Raw genomic sequence first — 25,110 nt, 5'->3', positions numbered from 1 at the left:
GCCTCTCCCTCTTATTCAGTTCCTTGTGTTCTTGAAAAACGGCTCAACCCTCACGTCTATGTCCTTGACCATAATCCTCCTTTGTTTCAAGTGTTTCTCATACCCACTCGATTGCATGGTCTTATCCCACAATGCAAATTGACGCACTACAATATAGCTCACATCCAAACATGTTCTGACCCTTTGAAATGGGTCATTCATGTAAATCCTATTCATTTAAGCTGACATGATAGTAAAGCACTCACGCCAAGTGTGCTTAAACATTACGCAACAAGCAACAACACACTAGATCAAGGCTGTTCAATTCCGGTCCCGGAGGGCCGAAACACCTATGGACCTGTGTGTGAGGTGGAGTCTGCATGCCTCCATGCCACAGCGTCATGCCATTTTCCTCAGTTCCGTGTGGAGACCTTGATGTTCATTGTCCAGGAAAAGAGGAGGAGGAGGGGTGCTGTGGTTTCATGAAAGCCTAGTTGCATAAGGGAGTCTGAATTTTAAAACAGTAGCTAGTGTCGTGGAATATTGCCTCAGAAACATAACACTCTTACGAGAACTTGTGAATTCAATGTAGACTGTAAAACAGAGTAGCAAAGCCGAGCCCTTCCATGGAAGGACCGTATTACACACGTAACAGAGCCGAGCCCTTCCATGAAAAAGACTAAATTCTCATATTACAGAGTCCTGCCCTTATAGGATTCTGTCTTTGCATAACGTATAGAGTCCCCTCCCTCTATATGAAAATAGCTTTCCTTGACCTTTCTCCATTATTATCTCTCCATCTCAGTTCTTGCTTGTTAACACCCACATATGACAGCTGTATAGGTTATAATGGTAGCAGGCCCTGGTCATATATGTTTACGTTTACATTTTAGTCATTTAGCAGACGCTCTTATCCAGAGCGACTTACAGTAGTGAATGCATACATTTCATACATTTTTTCTCTCCGTACTGGTCCCCCGTGGGAATCGAACCCACAACCCTGGCGTTGCAAACACCATGCTCTACCAACTGAGCCACACGGGACCATTCCTTATATGGCTATTCTGTCTCAGCTCTTCAAAGTGGACAGCCTAAATGCTGCTAATAATGGAAACGTAATCATAGTCATGTGTTTTGCTCCCACACTAGCTGTGTGGAATAACAGGGTTTCACAACTCTAAGGGTTCAATTGAGCCAGGGTAAATAACGTGGAGGTCTATGAATGGAGGTGTATGAGTCTCACACTTTATCCCCGATGTTAGCATTGGACACAAAATGGTGGGATGACAAAATGACAGAACAAGTGTATAATGTTTTCGGAAGTTATGAATCACTATCTAGCCCAGGGTTCTCCAACCCTGTTCCTGGAGAGCTACCCTCTGTAGGTTTTCGCTCCAACCCCAGTTGTAACTAACTGGATTCAGCTTCTCAACCAGCTAGATTCGGTTTGGAGCGAAAACCTCCAGGAACAGGGTTGGAGTGAAAACCTATAGGAAGGTATTTCACTGGTCACCCCCAAAGCCAATTCCTCCTTTGGTCGTCTTTCCTTCCAGTTCTCTGCTGCCAATGACTGGAACGAACTGCAAAAATCACTGAAGCTGGAGACTCATATCTCCCTCACTAGCTTTAAGCACCAGCTGTCAGAGCAGCTTACAGATCACTGCACCTGTACATAGCCCATCTGTAAATAGCCCATCCAACTACCTCATCCCCATACTGTATTTATTTATTTATCTTGCTTCTTTGCACCCCAGTATCTCTACTTGCACATTCCTCTTCTGCACATCTATCACTCCAGTGTTTAATTGGTATATTGTAATTACTTCGCCACCATGGCCTATTTCTTGCCTTACCTCCCTTGTCTTACCTCATTTGCACACACTGTATATAGACTTTTTCTACTGTATTATTGACTGTATGTTTGTTTATTCCATGTGTAACTCTATGTGTCAAACTGCTTTGCTTTATCTTGGCCAGGTCGCAGTTGTAAATGAAAACTTGTTCTCAACTAGCCTACCCGGTTAAATGTGAAATAAAAATAAATAAAGCTCTCCAGGAACAAGGTTGTAGTTAAAACCTATAGGAAGATAGCTCTCCAGGAACAAGGTTGTAGTTAAAACCTATAGGAAGGTAGCTCTCCAGGAACAAGGTTGTAGTTAAAACCTACAGGAGGGTATCTCTCCAGGAACAGGGTTGGAGTTAAAACCTATAGGAAGGTATCTCTCCAGGAACAGGGTTGGAGTTAAAACCTATAGGAAGGTATCTCTCCAGGAACAGGGTTGGAGTTAAAACCTATAGGAAGGTATCTCTCCAGGAACAGGGTTGGAGTTAAAACCTATAGGAAGGTATCTCTCCAGGAACAGGGTTGGAGTTAAAACCTATAGGAAGGTATCTCTCCAGGAACAGGGTTGGAGTTAAAACCTATAGGAAGGTAGCTCTCCAGGAACAGGGTTGGAGTTAAAACCTATAGGAAGGTATCTCTCCAGGAACAGGGTTGTAGTTAAAACCTATAGGAAGGTATCTCTCCAGGAACAGGGTTGGAGTTAAAACCTATAGGAAGGTAGCTCTCCAGGAACAAGGTTGTAGTAAAACCTATAGGAAGGTAGCTCTCCAGGACAGGGTTGTAGTTAAAACCTATAGGAAGGTAGCTCTCCAGGAACAGGGTTGGAGTTAAAACCTATAGGAAGGTATCTCTCCAGGAACAGGGTTGGAGTTAAAACCTATAGGAAGGTATCTCTCCAGGAACAGGGTTGGAGTTAAAACCTATAGGAAGATATCTCTCCAGGAACAGGGTTGGAGTTAAAACCTATAGGAAGGTATCTCTCCAGGAACAGGGTTGGAGTTAAAACCTATAGGAAGATATCTCTCCAGGAACAGGGTTGGAGTTAAAACCTATAGGAAGGTATCTCTCCAGGAACAGGGTTGGAGTTAAAACCTATAGGAAGGTAGCTCTCCAGGAACAAGGTTGGAGTTAAAACCTATAGGAAGGTAGCTCTCCAGGAACAGGGTTGGAGTTAAAACCTATAGGAAGGTAGCTCTCCAGGAACAAGGTTGGAGTTAAAACCTATAGGAAGGTAGCTCTCCAGGAACAAGGTTGGAGTTAAAACCTATAGGAAGGTAGCTCTCCAGGAACAGGGTTGGAGTTAAAACCTATAGGAAGGTAGCTCTCCAGGAACAGGGTTGGAGAGCCCTGATCTAGACATACAGCATATCATTGATCTTCCCATCCTTTCTCCTCCTCAGATGCGCCCCTTATTGACCGGGAGGAGCTGTTTGTGCAGAAGCTACGGCAGTGCTGCGTGCTCTTTGACTTTGTCACGGACCCTCTGAGCGACCTGAAGTACAAGGAGGTGAAGCGTGCCGGTCTGAATGAGATGGTGGAGTACATCACGCACAACCGCGATGTGGTCACCGAGTCCATCTATCCAGAGGGTGTCATCATGGTAAAAAGAGATACATGCACCTACTGTACATAAAACCCTGTCAAAGTGTGGAAGGTTTTGGGCCTGTATTTAATCACTATGTTCAGGGGAAGGTTGTGGGTATAAACATGCTGTCACGGCCCCCTGTCACCTCAGTATGCCACATCCTGACTCTGTGTTCAATAATGACTTTGGCTTGGCCTGGCTCAGGATTCCACCCAGCACAGTAGGGGGAGAGAATCAGCATCAAACCCTTGAGGAGCACCCAAAGGTCATTATTTATGTCAGTGATAAGTCAGATCAAGCCAAATCCCCCTGGAAGCCTTTAAGTCTCTCCCTCTCTTTTCCCCCCTGGGCTATTATCTGCCTCTCTCTTCCCCCTCTATCTTACTTCCTGGGGTATTCTCCCTCTCTCTTCCCCCCTGGGGAATTCTGTCCCTCCTCCCCCTGTCGTACTCTCCCTCTCTCGTCCCCTCTGAGGTACTCCCTCCCTCTCTCATCCCCCCTGGGGAATTCTGTCCCTCCTCCCCCGTCGTACTCTCCCTCTCTCCTCCCCTCTGAGGTACTCCCTCCCTCTCTCCTCCCCGCGGGGTATTATTTCACCCTCTTCTTTCCCTCTCTCCTCCCCCTGGGTCATTCTCTCCCCCTCCGCTTGTGACAAATTTGAGCATCGTGCTCAACGAGTAATAAGCGTGCACTGGTAAATGTTGAACAATTATCCATCACAAATTATAGCCCATACATCTGCTCTTCCTTTGAGCATCTGTGAATTGTTGGCCATGCACCACAACACTGGCCTCATGTGAATCGGCCACTCTGTATATCGTTCCACTTCTTCCTCTCTTTCTCCTACGTCCTCCCTTTCTCTCTCCCTCGCCCCTCCTTTCTCTCTGTCCCCATCCCACTGTATATCTTTCCCTTCCCCGCTGTCCATCACTGTCCCTCTTTCAAAACTACCACCTCCTGTTCCCTTTCTGCTGTCGTCTCTCCCTCTCCCAGTGTTCTGTAATGAGGCTGAGGTTGGGCGATGGAGCTGTGGAGCCAGGCAGGCTATTTCCAGCCTCTCTCTCTCTCTCCTCTGTGCCAAAGGGGCTCTGTGCTGCGGCAGCCTCGGGCCGAGACAAGAAGCAGGTGCTGGGGAAGCGTTGCGTCAGCTGCAGGGATGCAGGCAGAGGGATGCTCTCCCAGTGGCAGTGTTAGCAGGGCTAACCTAAACAGCCTTTAAACAAGAGTTAGCAGGGTTACCTTATAAACTGCCCTTACTAGGGCCTTTCTCATTGGTAGGCAGAGGAGGCCAGGGCACACTGTGCTCTGATCGTATGGAAGTTGGCCCTTTTGCGTGGTATCAGATGGGTTGTGCTGTGCTGTGTTTTTCCTAACATTTACAATCGAATGGCAGCTTTAGCGTTGTTGATTGTTGCCACGTTGATTGACATCTCTCCTCTGCCCTGTTCAGTTTTCAATCAACTTGTTCAGGACCCTACCACCATCCTCCAACCCCACGGGGGCTGAGTTTGACCCCGAGGAGGACGAGCCCACACTGGAGGCTGCCTGGCCACACCTACAGGTAACGTGTGTGTGTGTGTGTGTGTGTGTGTGTGTGTGTGTGTGTGTGTGTGTGTGTGTGTGTGTGTGTGTGTGTGTGTGTGTGTATGTGCACATGTGAGTGTAAGCGTGAATATTTTCTTACATTTGAAATTTAGACTATAATAGTTTTTTCCCCCCTTCAGTATTTTCAGCCTCAAATCACACCAACCTTTTATCTCAAGCTCATCTTTTTCTTCCCTCTAGCTGGTGTATGAATTCTTCTTACGATTCCTGGAGTCCCCTGATTTCCAGCCTAATGTCGCAAAAAAATACATTGACCAAAAGTTTGTACTGTCTGTAAGTATCCCTCTCCTCCTCCAACAAAACACAAACTGCACTCCCTGTAACTGCTGAGCTGTTGAAATATTTAATTGGCAGTATGTGTAATATCCTGCCGCCCAGGCAGTTGGGAATTATGCTGTGTGGGTGTGTGTGTGTGTGTGTGTGTGTGTGTGTGTGTGTGTGTGTGTGTGTGTGTTCACTCATACCTTGACCAGCTTCCGTCTCCCGCCCACACAGTAGAGAGACATGAGAGCTGAGAGGGAATTAGCAAGGATCACTTTGCTCCATCTGACCACATGATGCTTCCCATCCACCGCTGCTGGGAATGAATGTTAAGGACTTGAGTCAGCCTACTCACTTTCTGAGTGCTGGCCTGGGCTCCAAACACACATGACCTTGCATTATGTTATGGCAAAACCCAGCCTCTATCAAATCTCATGGCAGTGTCATTTTGTTTTCACCGCACCACTTAACACTATGTGCTACATGTTCAGGAACACTTTTGTGTATCAGTGAATGGACTATTTGTCTGGCGAATAGTATATTTTCTACCTTTGCCTGATTGAAAAAAATGTTTTTGCCTCTACGTTTGCAAGTGTCCCATTTGTATCTGTTGTATTGAGTAGTGCTAGTTTCTTGAATACATATGCTGGTCATGTCCCTCCTCCACCCCCACAGCTCCTGGAGCTGTTTGACAGTGAAGACCCCAGGGAGCGGGACTTCCTGAAGACCATCCTCCACAGGATCTACGGCAAGTTCCTGGGCCTCCGGGCCTACATCCGCAGACAGATCAACAACATATTCTACAGGTGAGATATGGCTTTTACACCAGTTATGTCTGTCCATAGAAATAGAATTACACCCAATGTGGCTGCCGGTCCACCTAACACAGAATGCTGACTTGATTGGGGAGATGCCCGTTCTAGTTATTCTGTTTCTATGCGTCTGTCTTGCAAGCAGCTACATCTCTCGCCATTGAAATCTACTCACAGAGTGTGATTGAGTGAGTCTGTCTGTTCTTGGGAGGATAGATATGTAACCGCAACAAAGGAAAAAAACGCAAGGTTGTCAAATGTTGAGGTTGTGTTTGATGTATGTAAGAAGATGTGTCAGTATATCTGTTATCTGTGCAATGTAATCGATAGTTGACCTTGGTCTGGTCTCATATTGCAGGTTTATATATGAAACGGAGCATCACAATGGAATCGCAGAGCTCTTAGAAATCTTAGGAAGGTGAGTGCACACTGCACAGTGTACTATCACCTCAACACATTCTCTTTTACCATTCACCTAAAACAAATCTTCCCTTGTCCCTTATCCCCAGCATAATCAACGGCTTTGCCCTGCCATTGAAAGAGGAGCACAAAATGTTCCTGATCCGAGGGCTGCTGCCGCTTCACAAAGTGAAGTCACTCAGCGTCTACCACCCCCAGGTATCGTAGTGCTCTGAAAGGCCCCCCCCCCCCACACAGCATGAGGGTGAGACGTGCCTCTCGTTTAAGTTCCTGCTGATATGCTCTTACTCATACGACTTGTCTCTCTCTTTATCTCTCCACAGCTGGCATATTGCGTTGTGCAGTTCTTGGAAAAGGACAGCAGTCTAACTGAACCGGTGAGTTTGGCATATATATATATATATATATATATATATATATATATATATATATATATATATATATATATGTATATATATATATGTATATATATATATGTTAATACTCATCATAAAGTGAAAGGCGCCCTCTAGAGGAAGTTGCCGCCCCTATTTTGACGTAATTCCTGTCCTGAAGCGGAAATGCTTGGATTTGGTTCCACCTCAGAAGAATGACGTAGGCTCCTAATACATACATATTCACGAATTGGGGGTGGGAACGTCGTGGAGATTTCCACGTGGAGTGGAGAAACAACGACAAATAGGGCACTGACAGTCACTGAAGCTAGCTAGAATGCTAACCTTATCTAGCTAGCTATCTTGCTAACCTTAACTAGCTAGCTAATGTTATTTGTTTTTGCTGGGTTTTTTTTTTACTACACATATTCAAAACATTATCCAGCTGGCTAGGCTATGGTTGGTTCTGGAGCTGAATTTGTCATAAGCATTAGAAATTGTTAGAAAGAGTAAGATGAAGCTCCGGCAATATGGATACCTATTGAACGGTTTGGGCTAGAGATGTATTTTTCTACGTTGTGTTGGACACGGTGAAAACCTTTGTTGGGCTGTTGAAAAGCTTTTCGGCTGCGGTATGTCAAAGCCAAGTCAGCCCGTGCTCTTGGTTCTCACAGGGGAAGTGAAATGATAGGCTACAATGACTTTGCTCATGATGCACGCCGCAAATGATATCGACACCCTGAGTGCATCGGAGACTAAACACCAATACAAATGTAACAACAGCACAACAAAACATCAACAAGTTCCTTGAATAATTTTTCACGGGTGCCTTTTTCATTATAGGATAGACACTTGTGGTTTCTAGCTGCACCAATCAAAGCAGTGGAGTGTAGTGAAGCAAAACCTTAGTGGTCAAAACCAAACTAGTTAAAATATATGGATTATGAAAATGTTCAGTGGAGGTGCAAAAACATCCAGATTTTTTGCTGGATTTTTGCTGTTTGTGGGCGTTGAATGTTAATTTTGTGTTAATTATTTAACCCTGAGGTGATCATGGGCCTGCTGAAGTTCTGGCCTAAGACCCACAGCCCCAAAGAGGTGATGTTCCTCAACGAGCTGGAGGAGATCCTGGACGTCATCGAGCCCTCTGAGTTCGTCAAGATCATGGAGCCACTGTTCAGACAGCTGGCCAAGTGTGTGTCCAGTCCACACTTCCAGGTACACTACGCCTGCCTCAAGCTCACTCACGCTACTGTGTTTACTCATTCTGCTTCATTGCCCCAAACATAACAGAATATAAAATTGCCTTCAGGAAGGAAAAATAACTTGTCATGTCAACTGAAAGTAATTAGTATTAGAATCGAGTGCGATATTCTGTCATGAACAGGAACTATACAATACCCACAATAGAAGAAGACTGCTTTGGTAGGTGACAAGGGGTGTATTGTCTCTGATTGCCTCCTGTGTTGTGCTCTCAAGGTGGCAGAGAGGGCGCTGTACTACTGGAACAACGAGTACATTATGAGCCTGATCAGCGACAATGCAGCCAAGATCCTCCCCATCATGTTCCCTGCTCTCTACAAGAACTCCAAGAGCCACTGGAACAAGTACGACCCCTGCAGCCAAGTCAATTGAAAGATCAATGCTCCTGCTGAACTTGCGTGCATCCAAAACAAGCCTGGCTATTAGAACCCTGGGTTCACATCTGAGAGAACAAATCTATGAATTGTTGTAATGGAAGAAAATACAATTTGCAATAGTGCAGAAATATTGTTTCTCCCCCTGAAAATAGGACGCTGGATCCTTTTGAATATAATCCATCAAAACATTTGATGTACAGCACTCTCTGAAATATGCATTTCAATGATTCATTGTATGTTAACTTGCACATATTACATTGTGTTACATGCCCTTCCTCTCTTCAGGACAATCCATGGGCTGATCTACAACGCCCTGAAGCTCTTCATGGAGATGAACCAGAAGCTGTTTGATGACTGCACCCAGCAGTACAAGGCTGAGAAACAGAAGTGAGTTCACTTGGCATGTTCAAAGAGGACATCTGCATGGTCTTCTAGTAAATCAGCACCTTCCTTTATTCCCATCTGGAACTATTGATCCTCTCCCTCAAAGCACAGTAAAATGCCAAGCCAGCTGATTTCCTGGTTGGCTCCAACTCCGTAGTTTTTGTTGCTGATGTGTTTTCAGAGAGAAGTGCAAGCTGAAGGAGCGTGAGGAGGTCTGGCACAAGATAGAGGAGCTGGCCAAGCATAACCCGCAGGTGATCCCTATGGCAGGATGTCAAAAACACCACTACCCTATCCCCATGCATTGTGGAACATTCACATCACGTTGTTCCAGGGAGTAGGCTCAGGAAATGAGACACTGCAGTTTATTTCCATATACACATTTGTAGATGGACACTGCATAATTGGATTTGCCCCCAAAAAGTGTACTGTATGTAGTATCAAATGAATGGTCCCTAGCAACACGCATCCCGTCTGTTGTTCTGATCCTGCAAATACAGGTAACTGCCAAAATAATGGAAACAAAGTATATTGAAAGTAGGTGCTTCCACACAAGCGTTGTTCCTGAGTTAATTACGCAATTAGCATCCCATAATGCTAAGGGTCATGTATTTTGGAAAGAAGTAGAGGAGGGTGCTCAACCAACGTAAGTCGAGGTGCAACCAAAAAATGTAATCATCATTGCAAAGGAAAAGGCGCAACACTCGCTCACCATCAAAACGTTTCTTATTTAAGCAAGGTTAAAAGAGAAATGTTTCGGCCTACAATGGCCTTCATCAGAATAATCACACTAAGGGAATGGTCAAGTTCATATACGGCGAGTTTTTGCTCCTCCCTTGTACTTGGTTGATGAATTAAGGCCACTAATTAGTAAATAACTCCCCTCACGTGGTTGTCGAGTTCAAAAATCCGCAGACACTAGGACCTCCATGGAATGAGTGTGACACCCCTGATATAGGGCCTTGAAACTCAACTCTGGACCTCGAAGCCAGTGCCACTGCTTGTTTTCATTGTTCCCCTCCAATCACGGACTGATTTAGACCTGGAACACCAGGTAGGTGCAATTTATTTTAAGATGGAACAGAAACAGAGTTTGAAGGCCCTATATGAACTTGTCCATTCCCTTAGTGTGATTATTCTGAAGGTTTTAATCTTTCTTAAATAAAACGTGTTTTTAAAGGCGAGTGAGTGTTTTGCCTTTTCCTTTGCAGGCCAGTATTTTGGCTACCATGGCTATGGCCCCATAGGATGACAATGCCCCCATCCACAGGGCACGAGTGGCAACTCAATGGTTTGATGAGCGTGAAAACAATGTTAACCATATGTCATGGCCATCTCAGTCACCAGATCTCAACCCAATTGAACACTTCTAGGAGATTCTGGAGCAGCGCCTGAGACTGTGTTTTCCACCACCGTTAACAAAACGCCAAATGATGTAATTTCTCGCGGAAGAATGGTGTTGCATCCCTCCAGTAGAGTTCCAGACATGTGTAGAATCTATGTCAAGGTGGATTGAAGCTGTTCTAACTAGTGGTGGCCCAAACCCCTATTAAGACACTGTGTGTTGGACTCCCTAGTGGCGCAGCAGTCTAACGCCGTACCCAAACCGGCTGCGCGCAAATTGATTTTGTCCCCCCACACCAAACGCGATCACGACACGCAGGTTGAAATATCAAAACAAACTCTGAACCAATTATATTAATTTGAGGACAGGTCAAAAAGCATGAAACATTTATGGCAATTTAGCTAGCTAGCTTGCAGTTGATAGCTAATTTGTCCTATTTAGATCGCTTGCTGTTTCTAGCAAATTTGTCCTGGGATCTAAACGTTGAGTTGTTATTTTACCTGAAATGCACAAGGTCCTCTACTTGGACAATTAATCCACACATAAAACGGTCAACTAAATCGTTTCTAGTCATCTCTCCTCCTTCCAGGCTTTTTCTTCTTTGGACTTTATATGGCGCTTGGCATCTAACTTTCTTAGTTACCACGACGACCGACCAAACTCAGTTCATCTTTCAATCACCCACGTGGGTATAACCAATGAGGAGATGGCATGTGGGTATCTGCTTCTATAAACCAATGAGGAGATGGGAGAGGCATGACTTGCACCACGTTCAGCGTCACAAATAAAACTGTTCTGTTTTAGCGATTGGCAACGCAGATGCTTGTTGGCACGCGCGAGCAGTATGGGTGCAATAATTGAATAGCATGTATGTTGATATTTATTTTTGCAACACTTACACACATGACGCGAACGGTGTGGTCAGCATGTAATGCACTTCATCGCAGTGCTTGAGGCGACACTACAGACCCGGGTTCAATCCCAGGCTGTGTTACAACTGGCCGTGACCGGGAGTCCCATCGTCCGGGATAGGGGAGGGTTTAGCCGGGGGGGGGGGGGGGCTGTACTTGGCTCATCGCGCTCTAGCGACTCCTTGTGGCAGGCCGGGCACCTGCAGGCTGACTCCGGTCATCAGTTGAACAGTCTTTCCTTCGACACATTGGTGCATCTGGCTTCCGTGTTAAGCAGGCGGGTGTTAAGAAGCGCGGTTTGGCAGGTCATGTTTCAGAGGACGCATGACTCGACCTTTGCCTCCCGAGCCCGTTGGAGAGTTGCAACGATGAGACGACATCGAAATTGGGGGAAAAAGGATGTTAAAAGCAACCAAAAGGGAGAAAAACTCCTCAGTCCTCAGCAATTATGTTGCTATGATTGCGTGTGAAATTGTCTGCACATTAAGAGGTGTAGGCAGGGATCTTTGAGTTTTAAACAGGGTCATGCTTTAATTAATTTGACTTTGTAAAGTCCTTTTGTTCCAGACACATCTAATTATCACCGTTCATCATCTCTCGTGACTGATTCCCAGCTCCAAGCGCTCAGGCACAAATAGCTGAAGTTTTAATTAAGAGGAAATATGCTTCAGTGAATGTAACCATGGTGTAACGTATACTTTCTCTGCAGGTTACCAACCTCCGACCTGGTCTCCACCCACAAGAAGAGGTCTGCCTCTTTTCTTACTGAATTCATTGGGCTGTCTGATGTTGCTCTTGGTACATTCGTGGGTGTATTTCACAGGCCGGATCCAGACCAGATACAACTAATTTGTGTCTGTAATCTTCCAGTACATGATGTACAATGAGAGTCCGGGAGGGGTGCCCTTGTACTCCATGGAGACGGAGACGCCAACTGCTGAGGACATTCAGCTGCTGAAGAAGACTGTCGAGACAGAGGCCACACAGGTACAACTACCAGCACACACTCACTGGTACACTGCTCTGTCTAGCCTACATACAACCACCTGCAGGCTGTTTTTCCAGCCTAATCACTTACTAACACACCTACTAATCAATGAATCGTCAAGGCCTTCATTTGTTGAATCACAGGTATGTACTCACACCACCCGTACCACATACTGTACGCCCACCTGCAGGCTGTCGTTCAGGATAGTATTAATACACCTACCAACTAATCAATGAATTAAGAAAAAAACAGCACTGTTCTGTTGATGTTTCACATGTTTATTTCTTCTTCTTTATTTCTTCTGTTCATCTTTCTATGTTTTTAAAGTTTAAACGTATTCCTCAACCAACTCATGTCAGTTCATGAATTCACCAGACCTTGTCTGTCCATTCGAGACATTTCATTACTGTATTGGATATGGTCTTGAAGACTTTGTTCTATAAACTTCCATAGGGGATGAAGGACATCAAGAAAGACAAGGTGATGATCCGGCGGAAGTCGGAGCTGCCGCAGGACGTGTACACTATAAAAGCCCTGGAGCAGCACAAGAGAGCGGAGGAGTACCTGACGGCCAACGAGGAGGCCCTCTGACCAGGGAGCAGTGGCACCCCCTGCACCTAACACCCCCCCCCCCCCCCGTGTCGCATCCAACCAGTCACCTGCTTTTACGCCCCCTCTTCTCCTCCGCTTCTCCTCCCCCTCCACTCCTTCATCTCTGCCGGAGACTCCTATCTGCAGAAAACCAGGGCCATCACAGAGACGGACAAGAACACACATATGCGCACATATAGGAACATACAGACCTACAATAGTTCCAGCTTGCACAAAAATACACACATACTTGACTACAGTGGGCCGATCATTAGGTTGCACGAGGACAACAATAACACAACAGTAGTATTAAGTGTAAGCATCCGTGAAGCATGTTTCTTTGTTTCCTTTTTGGAACCCAGCATTACCTATAGAGGGCAGTAGATTGTGATTGATTCTCTTGCTAGCTAGCCTGGAGTGAGAGGGTGTGGGTAATCTGAATGGTTTGGTGGATGATGAGGCCATGCTTTAGTCTAGCTGGAAGTCTAGTGAAAGTAGTGGTTCTGCTCTGTAAAAAACCCTAGCTGTCAGGTCATGCCCAGGCAACATAGTAAATGTTGGGGAAACCTAGTCTGTGACACAAAGCTTACAAAACAACTTAGTGGTGCTGAGCTATTAACCAAAATGTTTTTTAAACAACTAATTGACCGATATCGTTTCTATTATTTGAATAACATTTCTTTCAAAAAAATGTCTGTAAGCTCAATGCGCCGTTTTTCTAGAGAAATCAGATCAAGCCCAAACTGTACGATATAGTAGGGAGTTGTAGTTTCCAACAGGCCAATATTCTACATAGTTTAGCGGGGAAAATGTGGTAATTACCTACAATGACCATAATTCACTGAAAATACGTAATTGATAGTTGGTATTCAGCAGTCATAAAAGTATACCTTATTTACTATTGAAATATCAATTTTGTCAGACAGCATAGCTCTATAGGGATGAGATTATGACTTGGAATGAAATAATCAAATAAAACAATTGTAATATACACAACTGAAATATTTTATTAAAGTAATGTGAATAAATGATGGTTAATAAGTGATAAGCAGCACTGGGCAGTCATTGCCATCATGGGACTTTTATTAATGATTTTATTCTGTGTTAAAGCTTTCAACCAACTAGTTCTGAGGATTAGTGGTTTTTGAGGTCAGTTCGATTATTAAAAAGTAATCACGGTTTTCAATTTCGGTTTCGATTATTTATTTAAATATAAAATTCATTATGAAATAATGACATTGCAATGATTTTCGAGCTTTTTGATGGAAATTCCGAACATTAAATTGCCAAAACATTGAAAATATTCCAGTGTCTCTGTCAACTCCACATTGGGTAGACATCAATAAAAAATAGGACATTTCTATGAAATAATAAAATATTTTAGTTTTTATTTGATTTCTTTATTATTTTTAATTCCTTAAAGTCATCATCTCATCTCTGCTCAGGCAGTAGCAGTCAGCCAGCCAGGCCATCTAACGCTATCTATGTGCTCCCCATACTGTACTGTCTTCAGTCATCCTATTTAGCTAGCCTGCCTAAAGTATGCTTCAGAGCTGACTGGCAAAATATATATTTTTTTTACTTGTTCTTCAAAGTAGATAAGGCATACTTTCACGAACTGTCTCTGTCCCTCTCATTGTTTTGTTGTGTACATTCCTCTCTCACGCAGTCTGTGTTTCTAACCTAACGTAGCAGGCTCAAAAGTGTATCCTTCCAGAGATCTGTTTAAAATGACGAGATGCTCATGTCGCCACCCTAACAATGTCATTGTCCCAAAGGCGGGAAGGCAAGGGGACAAGCTTTGGTTCAAAATATTGGGCAGATTTTGGCGACAGTGAAACCTTTCATTCCGCCTCTTCCTCTCTGATCCGTCTCTGTCCGAGCTGGAAAAAACAGGTGCAATGGATTATGGTTATTGTAGTTAATTGCCATGTTTCTGCAATGAACTAGGTTGAACATTTGCTTAAGGAAAACTACAACTCCCATCAACCCAGCGTCCCACATAGTTCTTGACTTGAGTTCTCTCGTGAATGATTTGATTTCCCACTAGTGAAACGGTGCATTGGGCTCACAAAGAACGGTAATTGAACTGATGCCGGTCAATTAGTTGTTTAATAACCGGAGAAAAAAAAAAGAAATGTTGGTTAATCACTCAGCACAACAACCCACATAATGTATAGAGCATTTAAACCATGATTATTTTTTCATAACCAAACCGACCTCAAAAAGCACTAATCGCTCAGCACTACAACTTAGGCAAGGCAATTAAATCAAATGAGAGAGCACTAGGAATCAAGATGGCTGACTATCTTAATTGAATTATTTACTCTTCCATGAGACTGTTTTGCTCACGTTTTAGTACTATAATTGTATATTTGTCACCTCTTTTTGCATAGTAAAATCATGGCCTTACACCGTCTGTTGAATTGCATTCTCCCTGTTGATTAGTCATATGCTAATAACATGATTGTAATCCTGATGATTGGTTTATGTCAGAATCCATGAAAAAACAATCACCTTAGTTCAGACCTAGCTGCTCACATGAATAGGTGTAGGTTTGTGTTTTTGTTTTGGTCTGTTTTTGACAGCGTTTTGTAGTTCACAAAACTGATATGGCTTTTCATATGTTAATTCCTAGCCGGTCTTCTGAAAAGCACTCAAAGATACAAAACCGTGATATATTAGCAATTGTCTGTACAAGAGAATGAGTTGACAAATGTCTCAACTTGTAATAGAACTGTAAAATGTTTCTTGTATTTTTTATAATTAGAGGTGTAGCTCAAAAAACGAATCATGTCACTGTGTCAAAAAAAAACCTCAGAAAATAATTCTGTTAGATAGAATGTCAGGTTAATATTGTCCTCAAGTGGTTGGTCTTTAGGAAAAGCAACCATAACCTGGTGCAGAATTAGTCCATCCTTTTCTCCGCTTTCTCAAAGATAACCTCCTTGTTCTGTCTACAGACTCTTGACTGCCATGATTGTTATCCCAACTCATCCATTCCTCCGTCAAATTCATGTTAATGTGTTTATTAATGTTTCTGGCCCAATGCTTAATGTCGCCTCAGCCTCTAATTATTCCTCTCTAGCCTTCTTCTTGCCTTTATTTTTTTATTAGTTTTTTTGTGGATTTATACTGAACAAAAATATAAATGGAACATGCAACAATTTCAAAGATTTTACTGAATTACAGTTCGTATAAGGAAATCAGTCAATTGAAATAAATTCATTAGGCCTGCTAATCTATGGATTTCACATGACTGGGAATACAGATATGCATCTATTAGTCACAGATACCTTTAAAAAATGTAGGGGCGTGGATCAGAAAACCAGTCAGTATCGGTGTGACCACCATTTTCCTCATGCAGCGTGACACATCTCCTTCCCATAGAGTTGATCAGGCTGTTGATTTGTGGAATGTTGCCCCACTCCTTTTTAGTGGCTGTGCAAAGTTGCTGGATATTGGCGGGAACTGGAACACGTTGTCGTACACATCAATCCAGAGCATCCCAAACATGTTCCATGGGTGACATTTTCAGGTGATAATGCAGGCCATGGAAGAACTGGGACATTTTCAGCTTCCAGGACTTGTGTACAGATCCTTGTGACATGGGGCTGGGCATCATCATGCTGAAACTTGAGGTGATGGCAGCGGTTGAATGGCACGACAATGAGCCTCACGATCTATTCACAGCATCTCTGTGCATTCAAATTGCCATCGATAAAATGCAATTGTGTTCATTGTCTGTAGCTTATGCCTGCCCATACCTTAACCCCACCGCTACCATTGGGCACTCTGTTCACAACGTTGACATCAGCAAACCGCTCACCCACACGATGCCATACACGTGGTCTGCGGTTGTGAGGCCGGTTGGACGTACTGCCAAATTCTTTAAAATGACATTGGAGGCAGCTTATGGTAGAGAAATGAACATTACATTCTCTGGCAATAGTTCTGGTGAACATTCCTGCTGTCAGCATGCCAATTGCACGCTTCCTCAAAACTTGAGACATCTGTGACATTGTTATGTGACAAAACTGCACATTGTAGTGGCCTTTTATTGTCCCCAGCACAAGGTGAACCTGTGTACTGGTCTTGCTATTTAATCAGCTTCTTGATATGCCACACCTTTCAGGTGGATGTATTATCTTGGCAAAGGAGAAATGCTCACTAACAGAGATGTAAACAAATTTGTGCACAAAATTTGAGAGAAATAAGCTTTTTGTTAGTATGGAACATTTCTGGGAAAGTGTATTTCAGCTCATGAAACATGCGACCAACACTTTACACGTTGCATTTATATTTCTGTTCAGTGTATGTTTCTTGAAAATGCTCCTCTGTTGAGTCGGCCTCATTGTAGAAAGGTAAGGGTTGTTTCAGTTCAAGTGTAGGGAATCTCTACAAAATATCCTATTCCGTTTTCTCTTCCTCCAAACCGGCTTGATTCAATAGGTCTCTGTCGTAGATTGTGTTCTATTCTTTCTTTCAAGCACTCAAGCAATATTTTTTGGTTTAGGAAACAAACTCATGCACTTTGTTTTGTGCACTTCCATACACAATTCATCCTCCTTAAAGGACTATCTACAGATGAGAAAAGATACTTGCTTCACTAATCAGGCACAATTATTATGTTGGAAAAAGGAAAGCCTGCGATTACTGTTCCAAATATTTGTTTTACCGTATATTGTAATGTATATTGCTTAGGGTTGCAACCCCTTGTCCTGTAGGTTTATCCCATTTACCACTCCCCCCCCTCTTGTTTCTTACCACTTGCTGTATGATGTCATTTCTTTGTAAGGGTCTCATCTATTGATTGAGCTTCCTGTCAATCACTCCAACAGTAGGGAACAACTCCCTCTATGGCTGCTGGGCAAAGTGACTCGTCATCTCACCCAGGCAATCTCTTGAACTGCATTGTTGGTTAAGAGCTTGTAAGTAAGCATTTCACAGTAAAGTCTACACCTGTTGTATTCCACGCATGTGACAAATAAAATTGGATTTGCTTAGTGAAAGGTTGGCTGCCAATGTTTCCTCCCCCCCATGACAGTAATCATGTTAGAGCAGTCTTAATCCAAGCTATCTGGAGCTGTTTATTATATAATCTCAATTTCCTTACATTTAAATCCGTTTATCCTTACACTTAAATATATTTATCTTGTACTGTGCTGTTATCAAAGTAGCGATAACCTCTACACTCACCCTGCGTGGAACAAATCTCATCGGCTCAGATAGCAGATAAGATTTGGCAAATCCAAAGACCCGTGCTCTAAATTGTATTTTTCTGGTGAGGTTTGAAAAAGTAAGCTGTGCATGAGACATTTCTATTCATCTATTTAAACGCAGTATATTATATGTTGCTATATCATTTAAAATATTAGTTCATAACAATACAATGAATGTAACTGTTCTCTTACCTGACTGAACAAGGCACATGCATTCCTACTGACCATGCTTCCAAAAGGTAGCTGTTGAAACATTCCAGACTCGCTAAGCGGTAGCATTGTTACTGTACACTAAATGCCATTGCTGGGTGTCAAGTGATGACATGGAACTGTGCTTAGTTTGTCCAGCAGCCACACAAACTGAAGATTACATTTTGAAACAAAGGGTCTTGCTCCACTCCCTCCTGCACTCTGTCCAGTTCTGACACTAATCTTAAATTGCCTTCCTGGTCATATGTACATATGTTGTACTTTAATTAGTTAGAGCATTACATAGTATGAAAATCATTTTGTACAGATGTTCATGTATGTACAGAACAAAAGAAAAAGGCAAAAAAATAAAGTGGACATGTTTGACATCCATTGAGTTTGGAAATATGTTGCCCTCACACACTAAACAAGTCAATATCCATCATCAATTGAACTGCAGTAGCTTAGTCTTTCTAGGGTCCTGGGGAACCAAAGGGGTGTACATTTGTGTTTTTACCCTAACACTACACACCTGATTCCATTCATCAGAAACAGATGAGTGGAATCAGGTGTCTAAAATGTGCACCCCTTTGAGTCCCCAGGAAATGAACACATTACGAGACAGGGACATTTTCATTTCTTATGGATGCTCATATACATATGTAGATATAGTATGCTCAACAAAGACAATGATTAAACAGTATTGCAATATGGTAATCACCAGCCAAAAACAACAAACAAAACAAAGGCGATCTGGTGTTGGAAAGGTGGTTTGACTGTACACTGGAACGTTTCAGAAAGCTTAGGTTGGGGGAACTCCTAGTTCATGTAGAGTAGTATTTCTGTTCTCAAGGCCAATTGGCTTTACCTGTCATAACCATTGAGCCTCATACTTTAAACTGCTGTACACCGATTCAAGTTCTTCCTTCCAGAAGCAGTACGGGTTTGCATGATCTGAGAGACAAATATACTATACTCATTCATTTGACCTCATTCACATTAAACTTTATATATGACAAACGCCAAGTAAAATGTTTACATTTTAGTCATTCAGCAGATACTCTTATCCAGAGTGACTTACAGGAGCAATTATGGTTAAGTGCCTCGCTCAAGGGCACATAGACAGATTTTTCACCTAGTCGGCTTGGGGGTTTGAAACAGCGACCTTTCAGTTACTGGCTACCTGCCGCCCTTAGAAGTAGTGAGTACCCAGAGGCTCCTATCAAACACATATTTAGGAGAGATATCTTAATCTAATAGGAATTGAGACACCTAGGACTCATGACCCACTCAGAGGAGGTCAGCTCAGACTCCCCTGGGGTAAATGTGATGGTGAAATGCATGGCACATTTAAAGACAGACTGTGGGAAGGAGGCAATTCAGTCTTATTTGCGCTCTAGCATCAGGCCTCCAGAGCTTTGGCGAGTCTGGAGTGTCTTTTGGACCATGTCCTTCCATTGGTCATCAGAGATCTCCTGAGCCCAGGTCGGGATAGCCAGAGAGGGCAGGGCCACTGCTGCCATGGTCCTCTTCACCAGCTCCACGTGGTCTTTAGGAGGAGTGGACATCAGTACAAAGCATTACATTGAGAATGAGCATTACATGGAGACTTAATGAGCAACACCATAAAGGAGTAGTAATAGCTATGGTCAGTTCTAAGGCTGTATGAGCATCCCCTGTATGTTTGGGTACTGTGGAAGAACTAAGCAAGACTGGATCCTCACCTTCATCCATGGGGATGGAGGCTGCGCTGTTCAGGCCAGAGGCTCCTTCTGGCTCCTCCTCCTCATCACTGTCTAGGGGAGGGGGCTGGGGAAGATGTAAGCCCATTGACTGTGGAGGAATCAATTAAGTTTCATCAATGTCTCAACAAGCAATGACAACTGACATTTTACTGACTTTTGTCTAAATGATAAACACATGACACTGACTGAAATACTGCACAGATCATATTCAGAACATAGGGTTAGTTACCTCTATTCTCTCCTGGACTTCATGCAGTTGCTCTGCTACTGGGGGCATATCCTCAGGCTGGTCCCCGGGTGCAGCATTTAGTCCATCAGGGTCCTGGTTTAGTGGCTGGTAATAGTAACCTCCATCATCCTCCTCCTCATCTCCCACATCACCCTCCTCCATGTCCTCTCCACTCCACTCCCCGCCCACTCCACCATCCGACGGCCGCTCCTGGCCCAGCTCCTCCTCAGAGTTTGGTAAGATTCTCTCAGGACCCATCTCGAATGCTATCTCCACTTCCATTCACAGACGCCGGACTCAGGCACAAGCCCTGGCTGGGGGTAGAGTGTGTTATTGAGGGGTAGAAATGGCATATCAACACAGCAGTTATATACAGTACGTGCTATCTACCTGTGGCTTGTCATTTTGCAATGGATGTTTATTATGGAACTAGGAACGTTTGGCTTATATTAAAGTTTGTAACACACAAGTCATTGACTGTTCTCTCTGCTACCGCATGGGGGTACTGATGCACCAATTCTGGAACCAACAGTACCCTGTGAGGCTTCTATCCACAAGCCATAGTTAACCAAACAGCTACTGCATTGACCTTTTTACGCGTTACATACGCTGCTGTTTTATCTATACTGTTGCCTAGTCACTTTATTCCTAGATATATGTACATTTCTTGCTCTATTATCTCGTAACCCTGCACTTCTCTACCTTCTTGCCGTTTGTGCTGTTGTCTGTGCCCAATAATGTTTGTACCATGTTTTGTGCTGCTACCATGCTGTGTTTTCATGTGTTGCAGCAATGATATGTTGTCGTCTTAGGTCTCTCTTTATGTAGTGTTTTTGTCTCTTGTCGTGATGTGTGTTTTGTCCTATATTTTTTATTTTATTTTTAATTCCAGCACCCGTCCCCGCAGGAGGCATGTTAGTAGGCCGTCATTGTAAATAATAATTGATTCTTAACTGGCTTGCCTAGTTAAAAATCGACTCGGCACTGGTACCCCGTGTACATAGCCAAGTTAACGTTACTCATTGTGTATTTATTATTTTCGTTATTTATTTTCTATTATTTATGTATTTTCTTTCTCTCTGCATTGTTGGAACGGTCCGTAACGGTAAGCACTTCACTGTTAGTAAACACCTGTTGTTTACGAAGAAAGTGACGAATAAAATGACTTTCTAACGTTAGCTAGCTAACTATATTGACACAAAGCGAATAATGCACGAACATGGAGACAGATATATAGTTTAGAGTAGCCCATCTGCTGTTTTCTAATAGCTAAATACTACTACTGTAAGTCGCTCTGGATAAGAGCGTCTGCTAAATGACAAAAATGTAAATAAACTGATTTAGATAGCCTGCAAGCAAACAACGATAGCTTTCTTACGACGCCAGCTAGCTAACGTTAGCAATTTAGCTAAACGACTAGCTAGCAAAGGCCGTCGATACAGACTGCCCGATGAGGGACACACACCATGCATGAGGTGAGAGTATTATACACCTTTTGAACATATATATATATATATCGGTGTGTGTAACAATAACATCTAATTTCACTAACCTTGACAGTTATATTTTTGTCAACGTTTTGGGCCACCAAGTCACTGTTGACGTTCCTGTTCCTGTATACCAACGAAACGGAAATCGAGGCGGATTTGACGTCATCGCGTTTTGGCGCCAGCATGTGTGCCACGAGATGGCGCCAAAATGAGAAAGGGCACGATGAATAGGCTAGCTAATCACACACTTTGGGTCATCACTAGTTACCATAGCCACAAAGTTATAAGCCCCTCCCATTTCTGCGAAGTTTCTTCTTAAAATGTGATTTAAAAACTAAACCTAACCGTAACTCAAAACTTAACCGCATTGCTAACCTTGTGTCCTAACCTTAAATTAAGAAGAAAAGCAACAACCAAAAAATCAGACATTTTTTACGATATAAACCATTTCGACTTTGTGGCTGTGCTATCTAGTGGACACTGGATTTTTTGAGGCATCATTTTCACACGACTCAATCAAAACGTTTTCAGACACCTATAAGTTAGCTAACTAAAATAAGCTATGCATATTTACTTCTGTGGCAGTATTCGTGGAGGAAGACAGGACGTGGTTATTTATCAGAAAATTGTGCAGAAACTACAGAAATATGGACAAGTTCTGACGGAGCACGTGAGTCACTGTGATCTGTCAGAGAAAGGTGAGCCACGTTCTTTACCACAGACAGTGTGTGACACATCTGTTCTTCCCTGTAAGAATTTGTACAGTTGGCTACCAGCATGAGCTCAACTTGCTTGTCGTTTGCTGGACTGTTACGTTTTATAAAACGATTTTTTTGCATTGTGACTAGAATTTGTACTGTGGTGGTCATGAACTTGTCAACATTTACTTGAACCTTGCATCTTGACTGTCCTAGGAGAGGATGCTGTGCAGGACGGCGACACATTTATCCATGACCGAGATATGGAATGGCTTATGATGTCTGATGGTGAGGAAGAGTCAGGACGAGTTTGCCTAGGATGAAAATATTTAAATGTCTGTCTTGTTTATAATATGTGCATCTGTCACTATTAATTGAAAGCGATTTATTTCAGAATAGCAAAGGTTGTATAATGCTACTCCTACAGTACTTACATATTAGCTCTTGTCCTTGCTAAAAAGTTACCCGTTGCTGAAAGTGACTAATCTATACCCATGTTGCAAGACAAGTTAGTAGTGTTTGCTACTACACAATGTTTCCATCTAAACATTGCTCTTCTCTAATGTCAGTGATAATAGCTGAAGTGACACAGCCCTCTCTTGGAGTTGGGTATGAGCTGGGAAGGGCACTGGACATGCACAAGAAGATCCTCTGTCTTTTCCGGCCCTCCTCTGGGAAATGTAAGATTACAGTTTGACTTTGAGAGAAATGATCATAATACGTGTAATTGAATTCAATAACACATATCACAGCAGGCTGTAAACATTTAAACAATCTCACATTTGAGACAGTCACAACTTGATGTTGATTTGATCATATTCCAGTCTTTTAAACCTACTGACCTTGTATGATATGGCTTCTCTACCCATGTCCAGCACTGTCTGCCATGATCAGAGGGGCGGTTGACGGGTCCCTGTTCCAGGTGCGAGACTACAAAGAGGAGGAGGTGGAGGGCATCCTGGAAGAATACTTCAACGGACTCGTCAAAGTCTGAGACGGTCTAACTGCACATCTATGGTGCCTTCAAAAGTATAAGAAGAGATATGGTTATGATTCCCACTTTGTTGATCTACAAGTTTCTCAGTTAAGGCCCTATGTTTGTCAAAAATGATTATGAATCCATTTTTTTGTAGAGATTGTATAGATATGACATGTTTTGAATACATTTTCTACATACACCTTGTCTTTTTACTGATTTCATATCAGTTTGTTGAAGGCTTATAAAGCTATATCATAAGGTCACATCCATGGTGCATTTGCTATTTTGTTAATTGTACTTTGCTTCATGAGGCAGATGCGGGTTCTTCTGTCCACTGGGTGTCACTGGCTCCCTTTTAAAAACCAAGTAGGGCTCTTTTCATATAAAAATGTATGATATCCTAAAATGGACAGATGGTTGACACATTGAGTTAGTGAGCTATTTCTCACTGATGCAACAAGAACGTGTGCTCTTAGTACCAGAGCAGGTGAATGAGTTATATCTCTTTAAGTCAATCATAACACTTTCTCTCATACAGTATAACTCTTGGGTTCTATTTAGACTAAAGTATCGCGCTGTATCGCTATAAGGATATATGGTATAGTGGAGTGGTGCCAGCTTGACTTGCATGTTAACAGGCGGCAGAGCTGTGGAAGGATGGCAGAGTCCGGTCTACACAGGCATACATTTTTGCCGTCCTGTCCCTCAAGCTTCAGCTGCCATTGTGACACAAGTGTTGTTGCCCACACAGGCCCAGCTGTTGGCACTTGGCACTTCCATCACCTCTGAAAACATATCAAAATCCTCTCCCAAGTCCTTTTTTTTACAACTGAACTGTGACAGGTGACCATGGAAAAGGAACCAGTCAGCCTTAGAGAAAGAAATAGTTATTGGTTCACACTAGGCATGTCTCTGGCAGTATTGAGTATCATAACTGTCTGTGTTCATTACAAAGTTAGGACAGTCATTTTCATTTCTGCCGATAACAGGGCATAGAGGGATGTTGCACCTCTCTCCTAAAACAACCCGATGGGTTTCCTCAGGCTCACTAGCTCATATTTTATCGGATAAGAATGCATGACTGTTGATGGACCATCATATATCAGTAAACAGTTCCCATTTGTTTCACATCAGGACCAGTTGACAGAGCACAGCTATGAGGATGTTGTACCGAGTTGGAGGTACACCATTAGGCTCCCAGAGCAAACCATCTGCTTCAGGAACAAATTCTCGTCGGCAGTGATTAGGGCACTGAATAACTGGCCAAAGATCAGTGAAAACCTCAATGAGAGTATAGACAACTACATTTCCTTGTGCTGGCTGCTGGTTTAAGGATCATGTTACCTTATTGTGTGTTTGGTCTAGGGCCTGACTTTTCAATTGGTAAAATGACAGTGATTTTGGTGTGTTCTAACATTGATTCCAACAATGCTATCTTACGGTAACTTGTGTTGCGATGACATGCATGTTACAGAGTAGCTCTATCACTCCTGTGTGGTGAACCTGAGGAGAGAAACTGTCTGGAGCTCTTTCCCACAGGAAGTGAGGACTCTAGTTTCAGCTTATTCTTGGGGTCTCCTTAACTTCTTCTGCTGGATATTATGTCAGGTCACATTTCATCCCCACGGGGCATTATTTAGTTAATTCAGGAGCTTGGGAGCTGAGGAAATATTGATGGTGGGATAAGAGCACAGAGAAGATTCAGGGAAACTAAAAGGGTAAGTCTCAAATTATGTAGAAACAATTGCTTGCTAGAAAAGACTGCAGGTCTATAACAGTGATGGTATAAAGTGCTAAGTCTGAACCATTGGTGTTTGTCT

General features: G+C 43.0%; 3 protein-coding genes across 3 annotated transcripts in view; 2 read left to right on the top strand and 1 right to left on the bottom strand.

Annotated features, from left to right (window-relative positions):
* The window catches only part of LOC106576729 (serine/threonine-protein phosphatase 2A 56 kDa regulatory subunit delta isoform), a 50,418-nt gene extending 32,668 nt beyond the window's left edge, over positions 1 to 17,750 (top strand). The window contains exons 4-17 of the mRNA XM_014154079.3: positions 3,223 to 3,422; positions 4,858 to 4,968; positions 5,193 to 5,285; positions 5,949 to 6,079; positions 6,444 to 6,503; positions 6,595 to 6,703; positions 6,829 to 6,882; positions 7,927 to 8,097; positions 8,359 to 8,486; positions 8,805 to 8,906; positions 9,085 to 9,157; positions 11,869 to 11,907; positions 12,030 to 12,146; positions 12,601 to 17,750. Of these exons, the coding sequence (XP_014009554.1) occupies positions 3,223 to 3,422; positions 4,858 to 4,968; positions 5,193 to 5,285; positions 5,949 to 6,079; positions 6,444 to 6,503; positions 6,595 to 6,703; positions 6,829 to 6,882; positions 7,927 to 8,097; positions 8,359 to 8,486; positions 8,805 to 8,906; positions 9,085 to 9,157; positions 11,869 to 11,907; positions 12,030 to 12,146; positions 12,601 to 12,738 (1,526 nt within the window). The 3' untranslated portion in view covers positions 12,739 to 17,750. The remainder of the gene's footprint in view (positions 1 to 3,222; positions 3,423 to 4,857; positions 4,969 to 5,192; positions 5,286 to 5,948; positions 6,080 to 6,443; positions 6,504 to 6,594; positions 6,704 to 6,828; positions 6,883 to 7,926; positions 8,098 to 8,358; positions 8,487 to 8,804; positions 8,907 to 9,084; positions 9,158 to 11,868; positions 11,908 to 12,029; positions 12,147 to 12,600) is intronic.
* A 660-nt stretch (positions 17,751 to 18,410) lies between these two features.
* mea1 (male-enhanced antigen 1) lies at positions 18,411 to 21,819 on the bottom strand. The gene is made up of 4 exons (XM_014154081.3): positions 21,676 to 21,819; positions 20,124 to 20,437; positions 19,874 to 19,982; positions 18,411 to 19,698 (listed from the first exon to the last, which is right to left on the bottom strand). The coding sequence occupies exons 2-4, from the start codon at positions 20,403 to 20,405 to the stop codon at positions 19,535 to 19,537; spliced, it is 555 nt and encodes a 184-aa protein (XP_014009556.1). The 5' UTR covers positions 20,406 to 20,437; positions 21,676 to 21,819; the 3' UTR covers positions 18,411 to 19,534.
* A 91-nt stretch (positions 21,820 to 21,910) lies between these two features.
* dnph1 (2'-deoxynucleoside 5'-phosphate N-hydrolase 1) lies at positions 21,911 to 23,555 on the top strand. The gene is made up of 4 exons (XM_014154082.3): positions 21,911 to 22,311; positions 22,528 to 22,599; positions 22,881 to 22,991; positions 23,187 to 23,555. The coding sequence occupies exons 1-4, from the start codon at positions 22,176 to 22,178 to the stop codon at positions 23,303 to 23,305; spliced, it is 438 nt and encodes a 145-aa protein (XP_014009557.1). The 5' UTR covers positions 21,911 to 22,175; the 3' UTR covers positions 23,306 to 23,555.
* The last annotated feature ends 1,555 nt before the right edge of the window (positions 23,556 to 25,110 follow it).

This window comes from Salmo salar, chromosome 18 (genome assembly GCF_965601325.2).
Source record: "Salmo salar chromosome 18, fSalSal1, whole genome shotgun sequence".
In the NCBI taxonomy this organism is placed as follows: Eukaryota; Metazoa; Chordata; class Actinopteri; order Salmoniformes; family Salmonidae; genus Salmo; species Salmo salar.
Note: the sequence above shows the minus strand (reverse complement) of the source record. Positions and strands in the feature narration are given on the sequence as shown.